The 15,279-nt window shown below is 34.2% G+C and overlaps 1 protein-coding gene across 1 annotated transcript; it reads left to right on the plus strand.

Moving 5' to 3' along the window:
* Positions 1-1,118: 1,118 nt before the first annotated feature.
* LOC124374416 (ubiquitin carboxyl-terminal hydrolase 16-like) lies at positions 1,119-14,292 on the plus strand (the record flags this gene model as incomplete). Its single annotated transcript, XM_046832630.1, has 4 exons — positions 1,119-1,256; positions 4,959-5,198; positions 11,558-11,757; positions 14,154-14,292. Coding segments are annotated over 3 exons (537 nt in total), but the record flags the coding sequence as incomplete, so codon positions are not given.
* Positions 14,293-15,279: the final 987 nt, after the last annotated feature.

The raw sequence follows: 15,279 nt of genomic DNA on the forward strand, positions 1-15,279 counted from the left end.
CAACAGGATTATGCTACAATAAAAACCAACCAGGTCGACAACAACTAATGTCACTGCTTTATTATTACTGAGTTGTCTGAAAACAGCTGGCTAAAATATTGATTTTTACAAATTTGTTTTGCTAAAGAAATATCAAACTACTTTTCAAACAATTATTGCATGCAATAATCACATGCATTTTTTTGCACCATTTCTGAACCATCCAAAATAAAGCCAAACTTAATATAAAAATTGTTAACTTATTGTTTTATTAAGAAATTGACTAGGGGTAATGAAAGTCCATGATTGGCTGTTTTGAAATAACACCTAAATTTGGAACTATTAAAAATGTAAATGTGCTAAGAAGTGGACATTCTGCTGTAAGATTATTTTTAGAAAGAGTACTGCTTTGTTAACCTCAAATCAAAATTTGGATTTGCTAAAATTTTTAATGAGTTAACAGTGAAAGGAAACTAAAACCATACAACTTTGAAATTGTGGAACACTCTGTATACAAGAAGCAAAATAAATAAAAACATTTTCATAATGATCAGTGAATAGATCATAATCCTTTAAAATTAGGTATTGCCTCGACTTACCAAAGTCTTTAAAAAAATGACACCTCCCCTCTCAACAAAAGTGCTATTTTGGTGTAAAAATTATTTTTCTAAATTCTTTGAGGTCGAAATATGGGGGGTTTCTGTTAATACGAATAAGGTTGGTTTTTTCGGTTTAAGCCTCAATACATCGCGGATGGGTGGTCTGCCTCATATTTGTGGTATTTATTTCTGGTTTAATTTTAAGTGATAATTGGAGACATTTTGTAAGAATAATAATATATTAAAAGGTGTGTGTGTATTAAATATTGGTTTTGTTTCAGTATTTTGCATTATTGTTAAAAAAATATGTCTGGATTAAACTTATAAAAATTTTAATGTTTAATTTAATAAGGGGGGAGGGGGTTTGAAAAACTTAAAATGTTGCCAATATTGTAGTAGATTGGAACCTGTTATTTGACTTTGTCTTACAGAGTGGGGTGTTGGAGAAGCATAAGTCATCTGAACTCAGTGAACATCTCGCCCAGATACTTACAGAGGTGTCAGGTGTGGCGGGGGTGGAGACAGGGGATTCTATGAAAGGTCACTTTTTCTGTCAATCCTCGCCGACTGCTGGATTCTTTGACGTCCCGCTGTCCTCAGTTTGAGGGAGGTGACCAGCACGATGCTCATGAACTCTTGAGACATCTGTTGGACTCTGTGCATACGGAAGACTTGAGAGTAAGTACAATCCTGGATTTGATCCTGGGTAGCTTAGGTATCTGATTGAACTGGATACTTTAAAACTCTGTTATAAATTATATTTTAGTTCTCTAAATGTTTTGAGACCCTGCTAGCCAAAATCTTCTAATCCCTCTAATTCTCTCCAGGTTGGGTTAATCGTACTGATTTTTGTGCTTAACCCTTTAAGGGAGTATGGACGTAATATGACGTCTTCTTTTGATAGGCTAAAATGAGTAATGAATGAAATCCAAAAAATTACCAAAAGGAGTAAAAAATTAAAATCTTTAAAAATCTCTTAAAAAATGTTTATTTACATTTGAAAGCCATAAAAAAAGGGACTACGTGTTCTACAAGTCAATATTTCAGTACTTTTTCAAAATCAAAATGTTTTATTTCCTCACTACGGCAGAATCAATCAATATTTATTTTTATTTTTTATTTAATATCTTTATTTATATTTTGCACATGAGTAACAATAAATAGCGTCACTAAAAATAAGTTACTATAATAGTTATGAGTAAAATCATAATATTGTATAATAAAATTCTTCAAATGAATAAAATGCCTTTTGAATTAAATACTTTTTTAACATTGATTTGAACTTCTTTATGTCTCGAACACTTGATATTATTTTTGGAATTGATTTTAAAATTTTTATTCCAACATAAGAATTTTTTTTTTATAGTACTCCAAATTATGCTTAGGTAATACTAATTCCTTCTTATTTCTAGTGTTATATGTATGATTTTCACAGTGACTCTTGAAAACTGGACTGATGAGTCTTAACATACATCACACATTCTAAAATGTAAAGGCTATGCACTGTTAAAATATTTAGTTCAGTGAAATGATTTTTAACTGATTCTTCCTTATGAATTTTTAACTGATTCTTCCTTATCAATTTTTTAACAATATTCGCAGCGCCTTTTTTTTTTTGCAAGATAAGAATTTTATTAAAATTTTGATTTGTGGTTCCTCCATACACACCTATTCCATGTGCAATATGGGATTGAATGTGGGCATGAAAGAACCATCTTTAAAGCTGATAAGCTGCATAAATAAGACAGTCTTTTAATAGCATATATTCCAGAATTGATACGATTTATCACCTGTTCAATATGCAAATCCCAGCTAAGGTTGTTGTCTATGATTAGTCCTGATCAGTTACTATGATTAGTTTTGTATTGCGAACTTGACCCAAACAGGAATCATTTAATAAGATATTGGGACTTGAGTGTTTTCTACTTTGTTTGGTACTGAAAGAAATAAAGTTAGTTTTCTCTGTATTTAGAACTAATTTGTTGTCAATGAAAAATGTTTGTAATTTTGAAAGTTCCAAATACACCGTTATTTCTAATTCAGCTTCTGTTTTGGCAGAAATGATTAAGTTTGAGTCATCTGCAAATAAACAGAGCTGGTTTTTGTTATTTTCAAGAATACTAAGGTACTTTGGCATTTCCATTATGTAACAAATAAATAATAAAGGACCCAAAATAGACCCTTGAGGTACTCCATTTCTTACTATTTGGATGTTAGATTGAAATTTTTGTAATTTGTTATTTTCTATGTGAGATATCTCAAACATACTGTTTTCTATTGGAAAGATATGTTTCAAACCATCTTAGATGGATGTTATTGATTCCTAAATTTTTCAATTTCCCAAGTAAAATGTCATGAGATATGCTATCAAAAGCTTTTGACAGATCCATGAATATTCCTGTTACATTTTCGTTTTTGTCAACTGATTCTATTATAGATTCAGTGAACTCTACCAATGCTGTTATAGTAGATTTATTTTTTCGGAATCCATGTTGTGCCTTATCATAAAGATCATTTTACCTCTAGATGTTTGACTAACCTATGATACATGGTTCTTTCAAAAATTTTTGAGATTGATGGTAAAATTGAAATTGGACGATAATTTTGAATATCTGTTGCTGAGCTTTTTTTGAAGACTGGGATAACCTTTGAAACTTTTAATTTGTCAGGAAATATGCCTGTAATGAGAGAAGAATTTATTAAATGCAATAATGGTTTACTTAAGGAATGTTTGACAAATTTTATCAATTTCACTGGAACTCCATCATATTCCACTAGACGATTTATTTTTGAGAGAGTCAAAAATTTGTATCAATTCTGTTTCAGTCAAGGGCGAGCATTGAAATTTTAATAAAGTGTTACCAGGTTTGTGATTGTCACATTTGTCATATTTTGGCTGTACTGAAGGAAGATCCTTTAACAGTGCATCTGTCACATTTATAAAATAATCATTAAAGGAAGATTGCAATAAGAGATGGATCACTAATAGATGGATTCTTTAGTTTTTAGTACAAGATTGGCCTTCACATTTACTTTTATTCTTTTTTGTTTCTTTATTTATAATTTGCCATGTTGTTTTACTAATATTTTCTGTGTTTTTTGATTTTGGTATCAAAATAATTTTTCTTACATTTAGTTAGTTTTGAATTGTATTGTTTAAACTTTATTCTTAACTTCATTTTTTAAATTATCAGATTTTGTAAGCCTTGACAATTTTACTAAGACAAATTATTTCATTTTTTTCATCCTTTAAATCTTGTGTAATCCAAGTGTGCTTTTTATTTTCTTTTTTAATTTGTGTAAGCGGAAAACAAAGGTTAAAATAGTATCTGAAGATACTGTCAAAACAATCATATTTTTCATTGACTGTTGAATAAAAGACTGGGAGCCAATCTTCTTTTTCCAATAAAGATTTAAAAAGAGTACCATATTATTTATTAATGAAAATTGTCTTCCAACAAAAGTTAATGTTTTCCCAGTTTTTATTTGGGTTTGCAGAAGTTCGAGCATTTGTGCATCATGGTCAGGATAAGGCTGTTATAATTCCTGAGAGACTTTAACTTCATTTTTTATTAATATTTGTCAAAAAAATTATCTATACAGGATTTACATGTTGGTGTCACTCTAGTAGGAAAATCAATTAAGAAACTCATTCCATGGCGATTTAAAATGTTCTTAAGTTCCTTTGTCTCTTTAGATTCATTTAACATGTTAATGTTAAAATCTCCTGTAATGATTAAATATTTGTCTTTTGCTACAAGAAATTTCTATAAGAGAGTTTAATCTATCTAAAAATTCGTTATTGTTAAATTGAGGTGTTCTATAAACTCCTGCTAACTATAAAACTATACTTTTCTATCTTAAATTTAGCTAAAAACAACATTCAAATAATTTGTCCTGACAAAGTTCAACAACAGTTGGAAAAAACCAGCTGCCTCCCCCTTAAACCCTCCTTTGAGAGGAATTGCTACACCTCCTCCCGAAGTTGTAGTACGAGAATATTCTGATATTAAAATATAATTTTCTATGTTAAAGCGTTCAAGTTTGATTTTTGACATATTGTGTTCACACACACATATCTCAAATAGCACTTTATTTTTTTGAAAGTGTTATTTGGAATTTATTATAAATTAATTCTGAATTCATTTGAGTAAGTTCTACATTCTAGCTAATTGATGTGGAAGCATATTGTTTTTAAATTTATTTTACAGACATAAAAAACAAAGCTATAAAAATATTTTCACAGGAATAAGTGCTAGTTGGGTTTTTCTATTAAAAGTTATTTAAACCTTATTGAAATTTTATGTGTTGATCTTTTAATAGTGCTTTGAATGTTACAATTTTCTGTAACAAAGTTTAATGTGTAAAAAATGTTAACAGAGGTATCAGAAAGCGATTTTGAATCACATTGGATACAAAAAGGATCTAGATGAGCTGGAGGAGGACAAGAAGACATTTGGAAAAAAGCTTAACCAGAAGGTGTGCGAGACGATTGCGATTAGGCCTGATCAGATTTTTAAGGGCTCCTTAGTCAGCATCCTTCAGTGTGAGGTGTGCAGGCATATCTCTAAGCGTGATGAACCCTTCTTGGATCTTAGCCTCCCTGTGGCACAAGATAAGGTACAGTATAGTTTTGATGATCTAGGCTAGTGTGACTTAATTAAATCATTCTTTCCTCATTTTCTTTTATTGACGATTTTTATTTTTATTGGTTATTTTCTATTGACATTGGCAGTTACAACCTAATGAGAACTTAGTATTAAAATCTCCACTTCAATTACTACCAAAAAAACTGTCATGTTGTCAATTACTACCATTCATTGGGTCAAGTTTGTTCTGTTAGCGAATTTGAGAACAACACTAAAAGTTTCACATTAAATACAGAGGTAAAAAGGATGTAATACGTCGGTGTTGTCATACCAGATCTAGGATTAATACTCTAAAGAGATTTTGAAAATCTCTTTGTAAGGCTCTAGAGATTTATAATAGATGTTTATAATGTTACCTATTGCAACCAAAAAACACAAATATGTTGACGTATTGGCCACTGTACTCTTTATACAGGGTGTACATAAAGTCCTGCACGGGTATAATATTTTACTAAACGATAACAGATAAATAAACAAGATTTGGTACATCAATACTACACCTAAAAATCTACTTTTTGAAGGAACTATCAGTTTTCTGTAATATCATGGGGACGTCCCACAAGGAGTCAGAAGGAAATCTTAAATAGGAGCATAGGTCAATATGGACATCATTTTTTTAAAGGGCTTATCTAGCAGAGTGTAATGCCGCAAACCGCACTCAAAAAGATTGATCCAGTTAAAAAATGGCGGCTGTTCAAAGATTTTACTTGGTTACATTTTATTAGTAGCCATAACCCCAGTAAAGGAAAACTGCAAACCAAACGAATACTGCAGCTAACTACTACATTATGCTTGTCAGTTGTACAGAAGTGAATTATGACATTAGTTATCCTCAAGGGTTACAAATTTGGTCCTAATATATTGATAACGGGGAAAACCTGATAACAGTAACAATTAGAAATCTCAGCGACCTATGACGATCGGAAACACTTCCTGTTTTCATAAAGTGTTGAACAGTTCTCCCTACAGTTGTTCTAGAAATTGGCTGGCCTCTCGTGAAAGTAGTCATTAAAATAAATGGCATGCTTCCTCGTGGTGATCGTCTATACGTTCACGTTCGTCAAGCGACATAGTGTAGTTGAAGAACTACAAGCAATACGAACAAACTCTTTTGTACTAAAGCGCACTGATAAAATGGATGACAGCACTACTAAAACAAGAAAACTAGAATAGCCTACTATGAATAGACTGGCTAATAGGAAAGTCCTAACTGCGACCCAAAGATAAGAGATTTCTAATTGTTACTGTTATCAGGTTTTCCCCGTTATCAATATATTAGGACCAAATTTGTAACCCTTGAGGATAACTAATGTCATAATTCACTTCTGTACAACTGACAAGCATAATGTAGTAGTTAGCTGCAGTATTCGTTTGGTTGCAGTTTTTCCTTTACTGGGGTTATGGCTACTAATAAAATGTAACCAAGTAAAATCTTTGAACAGCCGCCATTTTTTACTGGATCAATCTTTTTGAGTGCGGTTTGCGGCATTACACTCTGCTAGATAAGCCCTTTAAAATGATGTCCATATTGAACCTATGCTGCTATTTAAGATTTCCTTCTGACTCCTTGCGGGACGTCCCCATGATATTACAGAAAAACTGATAGTTCCTTCAAAAAGTAGATTTTTAGGTGTAGTATTGATTGTACCAAATCTTGTTTATTTATCTGTTATCGTTCAGAAAATATTATACCCGTGCAGGACTTTATGTACACCCTGTATGTCTAATAGTGCCATCACAATAGGAGAGTTTTAATGTTCTCCACAAGTCTCGAGTACACTATTGATTTTACATGTCCATTAAAGTTTTGTATTTTTCGAGTTAGAAACCTCTTGGAGACCATCCTACTAATCCTTTCACCCCCTAGCCACACAAGCACATAATGTTCCTAAGATGTGCTTACACACATACATACATTACGTGAACCAAAGCTCCACAAATATGTACATGAACCACAGATCCTGTCTCAATGTATATAAGAGTACAAGTTATTAGTAGAACATGAAGATCATACTTAAGAAATTGTTCATGGTTTTCATCATTCAGCCTAGGTGGTGGAATGCAAGGGTTCTAATTTGAATGTTTTGTAATACCTGACAACATTTAGACAAAAAAATGCTCCATGTGTCTGATGCACAAAGTGAAGATTGTATGTATCTGCCTTAGGATGAAAATTCATAATGCTCTTTACAACTCTTACAAGCTCTTAAAGTAAATAGGAGCTAAGTGGGAAATGTATCATTTTGGAATGTTTGTTAGAACTTTGGTATAAGGAACAGTCTCTTGGAGTTTGTTGGTATAATTAAGAGCTCGTTGTTGGTTTTTGAGATTTTCTTGCTTAGTTTTTTAAGTTGCTATATTGCCTTTTACGTGTCTTTTGTTGTTGGCTGACTAAAATTCTTTAAGTGAGTATAAAAAATGGCTGAGCCCTAAAAGATAATTATATTTGTTATAAAATAATATTTGTTTTGTAAAAGGAGTTTTTCATGTAGGTTTAATAAAAACACAGGATGACACAAAACCAATATTTTCAATTTACTACAAAATGTACTTTATTGAATATTAATGAAAACCTAACAAATAGTTCAGCAAGAAAATTTTTTAACTGGTGGTGTTTGAGGGAACTTGGTCTAATGAAGTTAACTGTTTTTACAAGTTCATTCATTACTTTAGCTACATCTAGGTGTTTATCATGCAATGCCTTATTAATGGATGATAATGCGGTGATAAATTATGTTTTGAACAACCGCCAGCTGTTTTGTTTTAACAGAATTGCAAATGTTTCCAACTACTCCAGTTTTTTGTACCAGACATATTTTTCCTCACCATAATTGGTAACCCCCCTCAATGCATTTGAAGTTGAGCCCAAGATTAGAAATAGTTTTTCACTTATTTTTGCAAAGATTTTGTCTCCGGTTACCATTACTCTTTATAGAGTGAACGTCAAGACAACTCTTCTGTGATTTTAAAATCACTGTTCGCACCATGAACAAATAAAAATACTTGTAGTTGAGAGTCAGTGACATCAGTTGATCAAGAGCGATTGAGAACCATTCAAAGTCCTTGCATGGTATTTCATTTGATCAAACAACGTTATTTCCAAGATCTTTTGTACGACACGCTACAGTGTTCACCGACAAAACCAGCATTGTGAACAGTGAACGTTCATACCCGGGGGGCAGATTTCTTCCACACCTAGAATCACAATCAATCTTTCACCAATTGGCCATCGGTAAAAGGTTTACCAGCATTAGCCAGCAGCCTATTTTGGCTGGGATTGGCATTGAAAAATGTCTCTGATTTACAGCGAATTTTTCAAAGAAGCAATTTTGTCCTCTCGTAGTTTGCATGTTAAATTAGTATACTTGCTCCTGTGTTTTGTTCTATAATGTCTACTACAGACATTAAATTCTTTGATAACAGTGACAGTCTTGTTGGAAATAAGAAATAACGATTCATTACTGTTATCGATCATTAAATAGTTATGAGGACTGTGTATTAAACGCATGGCATTTAAAGTCAACTTTCCTTTTTTTACAAGAAGCTATTGTTATGAGCAATAAAACAGAAATATAAAAGAGAATAATGCTGGAAAGTTACTGACAAGACTGACGCGACGAAGTTATTTTGGTTCTGCCTCAGATACAGTCGGGGTAGAGAGCATAACTGCAACCGAGCTTTCAGCCTGTACACTTACAGTCCGTGCTAATCACTTACTATCTATCGCTCAGTGGTTGATCGCTACTTCATTATATCTAGTTTTAACAGTTATTGAGGAAAGAAGTGGCAAGTTGAGTGATGAGTACTAGTATGAATGACAATGAGCTAATTGTACAAAATTAATGTTTCAAAGGAAATATAACATAAAATAAATTTTGTTCAACATGGTAGCTTTCCCCGGGCTGGAAAAACATCTGTTAGCCATAGGTTGGAGATTCCTGGTATAGATAATAGACATGACCTCAGAGAGCAGGCCTTTTGAATCAAATCAAAATCTTTATTGTCTTTAGGCATATACGAGGGTCTTCCAGAAAGTAAAGAACGATTGCGCATCACGGGCGGCGCAGTTTCCCCACCACCGCGGTAGATAGCTTGTTCGTTAGCCACACCTTCTGCCTCAGTGTGAGCTGAGTAGCGGTACCGTGAGGTCACGTTTGCGTCTCCTGTGAAAGTTTAAAATGGCGGCGTTAATTGAAAATCCCGCCAAGTGTGAACTGCGTAGTGTGATACGGTTTCTGAATGCACAGAATGTTCGACCTATTGAAATTTATAGGCAAATTAAGGCAGTTTACGGTGTGACAATGCAATGAACGAGTCATCAGTGAGAAAATGGTGCATTCAATTTAAGGAAGGTCGAACTAATGTGCACGACGAGGAACGAAGTGGAAGGCCGTCACTCGTTACTGACGAGTTGGCAGCGAAAGTTGATGGAAAAATTCAACAAAACCGTCGTTTCACTTTGAGTGGTCTAGTGGAATTTTTTCCACAAATTTCAAGGTCGCTTTTGCACGAAATAGTGACTGAACGTCTTGGTTATCAGAAAATGTGTATGTGCTCGTTGGGTGCCTAAGATTCTTACTGATGTCCACAAGACTAAACGGATGGGAGCAGCTCTTGAGTTTTTGACTCAGTATGACGAAGAAGGTGAAGCGTTTCTTGACCGCATCGTAACGGGTGACGAAACTTGGGTTTCCTATCGAACCCCGGAAACAAAGCTCCAGTCAATGGAATGGCATCACTCGAATTCACCAACAAAAAACAGGAAAAGAAAACCAAATTTGAACACCAGGAAATTGATGGCAACAGTTTTTTGGGACCGAAAAGGCCTAATCCATGTGGAGTTCATGCCGAGAGGCGAAACAATCAACTCAGAGGCCTACATCGAGACCTTGCATCGGCTTCGCCGCGCTATTCAGAACAAACTACGCGGAATGCTGTCGTCGAAAGTGGTGCTGATCCACGACAATGCTCGGCCTCATTGCAGTGCACGAACCAAAGCAGAACTCAATTCTTTCAAATGGCAAATCTTCGGACACCCTCCGTTATAGTCCAGATCTGGCTCCGAGTGACTATCACTTGTTTCCAAAGTTGAAAGTGTTTTTAGGCGGAAAAAAACTTTTTGGGTGACGAAGACCTCAAAGAAGGAGTAAAAACGTGGCTTCATTCCTTGGCGGCAGAACAGTATAACGTCGGTATAGAAAAACTGGTGCCACGCTACAACAAGTGCCTTGACAGTTCCGGCGATTTTGTAGAAAAATAGAGTAAGTTTATAAGTATTTATTAATAAATTTTCATGCTCTTATCTTTTGTTTTTATTGACTTATAACAAAACGTTCTTTACTTTCTGGAAGACCCTCGTAGCAATCAACATGGTCATCATTTTATGTTACAAATCATAACTTGTCATAGTTAATGTTATAACTACTTAGGTAGGACTAGACTAGTGTAAATTGATAATATAAAACATCATTTTTGCTATAGCTAATTCTTAAATTAAAATAACATTGATAAATATCAAATAAAATCTTAAACTAAATAAATAAACTAAAATAAATTGTCAATAAATAAAATAGATAAATCATACATATTTGACAGACTTACAAAACATTTATTTCTGAATTTGGCATTTTTTTTTAAATTTATCGATACTATAGAAGGGATGAGCAGCTAGCCATCTATGTAACTTACGTTTAAAGAAACTGTCTATTGTCAAAAAAACTAAAAGATAAATCCCTGGTTGAGAGTGGTAACTTATTATATAGTCTAATACACATTATAGTATATGACTAGATCTAATTTTTTCGAATCTTGTGAAGGGTACATTAAGACGATTACCATGCCTTGTAGATTTTTCATGGATTTCATTCCTTACATTATGCGATAAAATATCTTTATGAATATTATATCAATAAATAAAATATATATAGAGATTAAAAACAGTTAAAATACCTAAATTAATAAAAAATGGTTTAAAATTAGTCAGGTAGTGAAACGTGGTAATTATTTGAACAGCCTTCTTCTGTATCAAAAGGATATCTTTAAGGTTGCTGGAATTGCCCCAGAAAATCAAACCATAGCTAATTATTGACTGAAATAGACCATATGTGTTTTGCTCGTGACAGCTTACAATCAATGTACACGCCTAAAAACTTAACACAATCATCAAACTCAATATCATCTGTAGCAGGCCTAAGACTAAACAGAACTGATTTGGTATTGTCATTATTTAAAAGTAAGGTTATTAGCTGAAATTGGTAAAAAATAATCACAAATTTTGTTATGTTTATGAATTAAGTCTAAAGATTTGACGGAGTCGTACATCTATTTCAGCCTCAGCCACCAGGGGCCAAGAGGAAACAGAATTGCAACAGTCCTGTGGAGGAAGAGCAGAATGTGGAGGTGGTAATGTCCAAGCATCAGATGAAAAAAGAGAGGAAAGCTGCACGGCGGGGAGGCAAAGGGAAATGGAAGTGGACACAAGAAAGATGAAAGTCAAGGAGAGCCCACCATTGAAGAGGAAGATAAGAAGGGTAAACTAGATTTTCTCACTATGTAACAAACTTGTTATTAAGAATTGTATTCTCCTTTAGTTTTATGTACAGAAGATAAAAAAATACTTTGATTAAATGTTACTGATAAAAGTAGTTTATCAAAAGAAGGTTAAAAACTCCTCTAATTTAAGTAAGGGTATTTGGAGTGTAATTAGTTCTCATATCAACTAATTACACCTCTTTTGGGTTTAATTTCGCCTCAATAAAGAAGTGTTTCTTTCTTATCAGTATAAAAATCATTTACAATAGTATTAAAAACTAAAATTAACAGTTTATTTTTTTATACAAAGTGAACATTAGCAATGTTCTTGATGACTATTTTATTACTGACTGTTTTTGTGGAAGAAATAGTGCTTAATTTGAGCTTCTGAAAGAGTGAATTTTACTGTGAAGGTATGAGTAGCAGTGTGAATTAGTACTCTTAATTTTTTAATGGTTTAGTCCAGTACGTGGAGACCAGATAGAATAAAATATTAGATTGGATCTTGGAATAAGTCTAATTTTATTGTTTTAAGAATAAAAAAAGTTGAATTTTGAAATAATTTTGTTTTTGTAATGTATAACTTCATGAGGAGAATAAAGATATTGACTTATTTATTATTAATATAAATAGCTTGAAAAAAAAATACATTGCTAAATATGATGAAATACGAGGGTCATTCAATAATTAAAGAGACAAACAGGTCTGGGGAGAAAACTGTTGGTAGGGTAATTTTGGTACTTTTATAGCTGCTGGGATAAACCCTGATCAACTAATTGATTAACATTGTTGTTTTTATAATCTCAAAATACATTTAATTATGGCAAGTCCACATGAAAATTCCACTTTAGTTGAACAACGTTCTGTTATTCGTTTTTTACTTGCTGAAGGTGGAAAACCAGTGAATATATACTATAGAATGACTAAAGTGTACAGTAAAAATTGTTTGCATTGTGCAAATTTTTATAAATGGGTAGAACAGTTCAAAAATGGCTGAGACTCAGTGACTGATGAACACTGTCCTGGACGACAAGTTGAGGAGTTTCCCTCACTGGAAAGTGCTCCCTTCCTCAACAAAATTTTAACATGTGATGAAACTTGGGTTCACTATTATGAGCCAGAATCAAAAAGGCAAAGCATGGAGTGGAAGCACACCAGCTCACCTATCAGGAAAACAATTCAAAACCCAAGAATCAGCAGGAAAGGTCATGTTGACAGTGTTTTGGGATGCTGAAGGTCCAGTTTTTTGTGATTATATTGAAGAGCACCGTACAATTAACAGCCAATACTATTCAGATATGCCTTTAAACAAAGTGAAGCCTGCCATGAGATAGAAACGTTGTGGATCTCAGAGGAGCAGTGTGATTCTCCAACAAAACAAGGCACGTCCTCATACTGCTCAACTAACTCGAGAAACCATTAACATAATAGGCTGGGAAGTACTGCCTCACCCTTACAGTCCTGATTTAGAACCAAGTTATTTCCACTTGTTTGTTCCTCCGCTGAAGGAGGCATTGCGTGGAATGAGGTTCCAGGATAACAAGGACGTCAAGAAGCTTATGGGGAATTAGCCCAAACACCAAGATAAAGAGTTCATTGCAACTAGTCTTTGCTTTTGTTATCAAAAGCTTGTGGTCTGTTGGAACAAGTGCATAAATGTTCAAGGGGATTATGTTGAAAAAAAGTAAAATTGTTGTTTTGTAAAAATAAATTGTTTCCTCTCTAGATCTGTATATCTCTTTAATTATTGAAAGACCCTCGTATCACAAATTTATCAAAACACTATGTATAGTAACTGATTGAGCTGATAACACATCTTGTAAATGCTTCATAAAAATATAGAACTTTTCCAATTGTTTTAAATTATTTTGTAAATATTTATTTTGCAACTGCTTACCATAAGTTTTACCTAAGTTTACATCAAAACTGTTAATGTATAACTTATGCTAAATTTTGTACTAGTTCCAAAAATATTTGTAGTTATCCTAACTTTTACTTTAAAACATATTTATTACTTGGCTTTGTATGAAATAGCGCACCTGTATCCTGTAGTTCAGTTTTAATAATTTGTGTTGTGTTTAGTTTTTTATTAAGTGCATGTTTTAGAGTTAGTGAAGTTGACACACAAACATGGTGGTTGTGATTCCTGACTTAGGCGTGTCACAACGCTCTGGTATGATTTCTTTACTATAACATAGTTTTGGTTAGGTTAGTTATTTACCTGAAGAAGCAATTAGATTGCAGATCTCGAAGCATAGTGTTACTTGATGTTCTTGTTTTACTGAACGATGGCAAATGTCTGGAAAAATCCGGTTTCCTTTATAAAATGGTGCTGGAATTGAATTTAATATTTTAACTTATTTAACTCCTTGTTTTTGTTGTTTTGTTGATATAGATTCCTTGAATGGAGAGCAGAGTGATGCGGATGTAGAAGACAATGAAGATAATGGATATGAGGATCAGGACCACAAGACTGAGATAGGGGAGTCTGGGTACTGCTCAGAGAAGCAAATGTCAGCCAGAGGAAGTCCTGTGACCACTCAGAGTCCGGAAGAGGAGGTAAAACCTAGAGACCAAGACTTCCTGGAATACCATACCTGCCAGCCCAACCCTGAAGCCCCAAATTTCCTAGCAAACAGAGCTGAATCTGGGCTTGGCTCCATTCAGGAACTGACTGTCACAATACCAGAGGAAGTCAATACGGAGTGCACAAGTCAAGATTCGGTCAAAGTCAATGCCAGCAATGGTTCTTCAGATAGTCAACACGGGAACTTCAGAAATGTTGATTCTTTATTGCCTGAAATGCATCCACCCAATGATGACAGTATAGATCGCAGGGCAAGGATCTTTGAATGGGATTGCACTGAGGGTCAAAGTCAAGGACAGCAGCTATGTGAATTTATCTCTCAGTCAATACGGATCAGAGATTACCATCTCACCCAAGTGTTCACCGAAGGGCAGTCCTGTTTCAGGATCTCACAGCAATGACAATATGTCGGTGTGTACCAGTTTACCTCACAGCAATGACAACATGTCTACATGCAACAGTCTTCCAGAAAATGTCTCGTTACTCTTGAACAGTCCAGTCAAAGGCCAACTTTCCCAGAGGGAGGAGGCCAGTGGATCAGAAGAGAGACCTGAGTCCAGAATGGACTGTCAGAAGAACAGAAGCAGTCCTGTGGATTTGACGGATCCAACAGAATTGAACCCAGGACTCCTTAAGCTCTCATTGGAAGAAGTGACTCGTTGTGCAAGAGAAACTGAAGATACAGACGGAGTCGAAGAAGCAATAAATTTCACCTCAGTTTTGGACAGTAAACCGGCTGAGCCGGTTGTGAATGATGATCCGAATGGATTTGTCTTAGTGGGAGGGGTGACGACGACAACACCAACAACTAGCAAGAGTCCAACACCACTTCCCCCTCCCCTCCCACTATTCACAAACTTCGTATTCATTCACCCACTCTGAACCGAATCCTCAGAGAAATTCTAGTTCATACCTCAGGAATAAGGTAGAAGAT

This window comes from Homalodisca vitripennis, unplaced genomic scaffold, assembly GCF_021130785.1.
Source record: "Homalodisca vitripennis isolate AUS2020 unplaced genomic scaffold, UT_GWSS_2.1 ScUCBcl_8331;HRSCAF=16401, whole genome shotgun sequence".
Lineage (NCBI taxonomy): Eukaryota > Metazoa > Arthropoda > Insecta > Hemiptera > Cicadellidae > Homalodisca > Homalodisca vitripennis.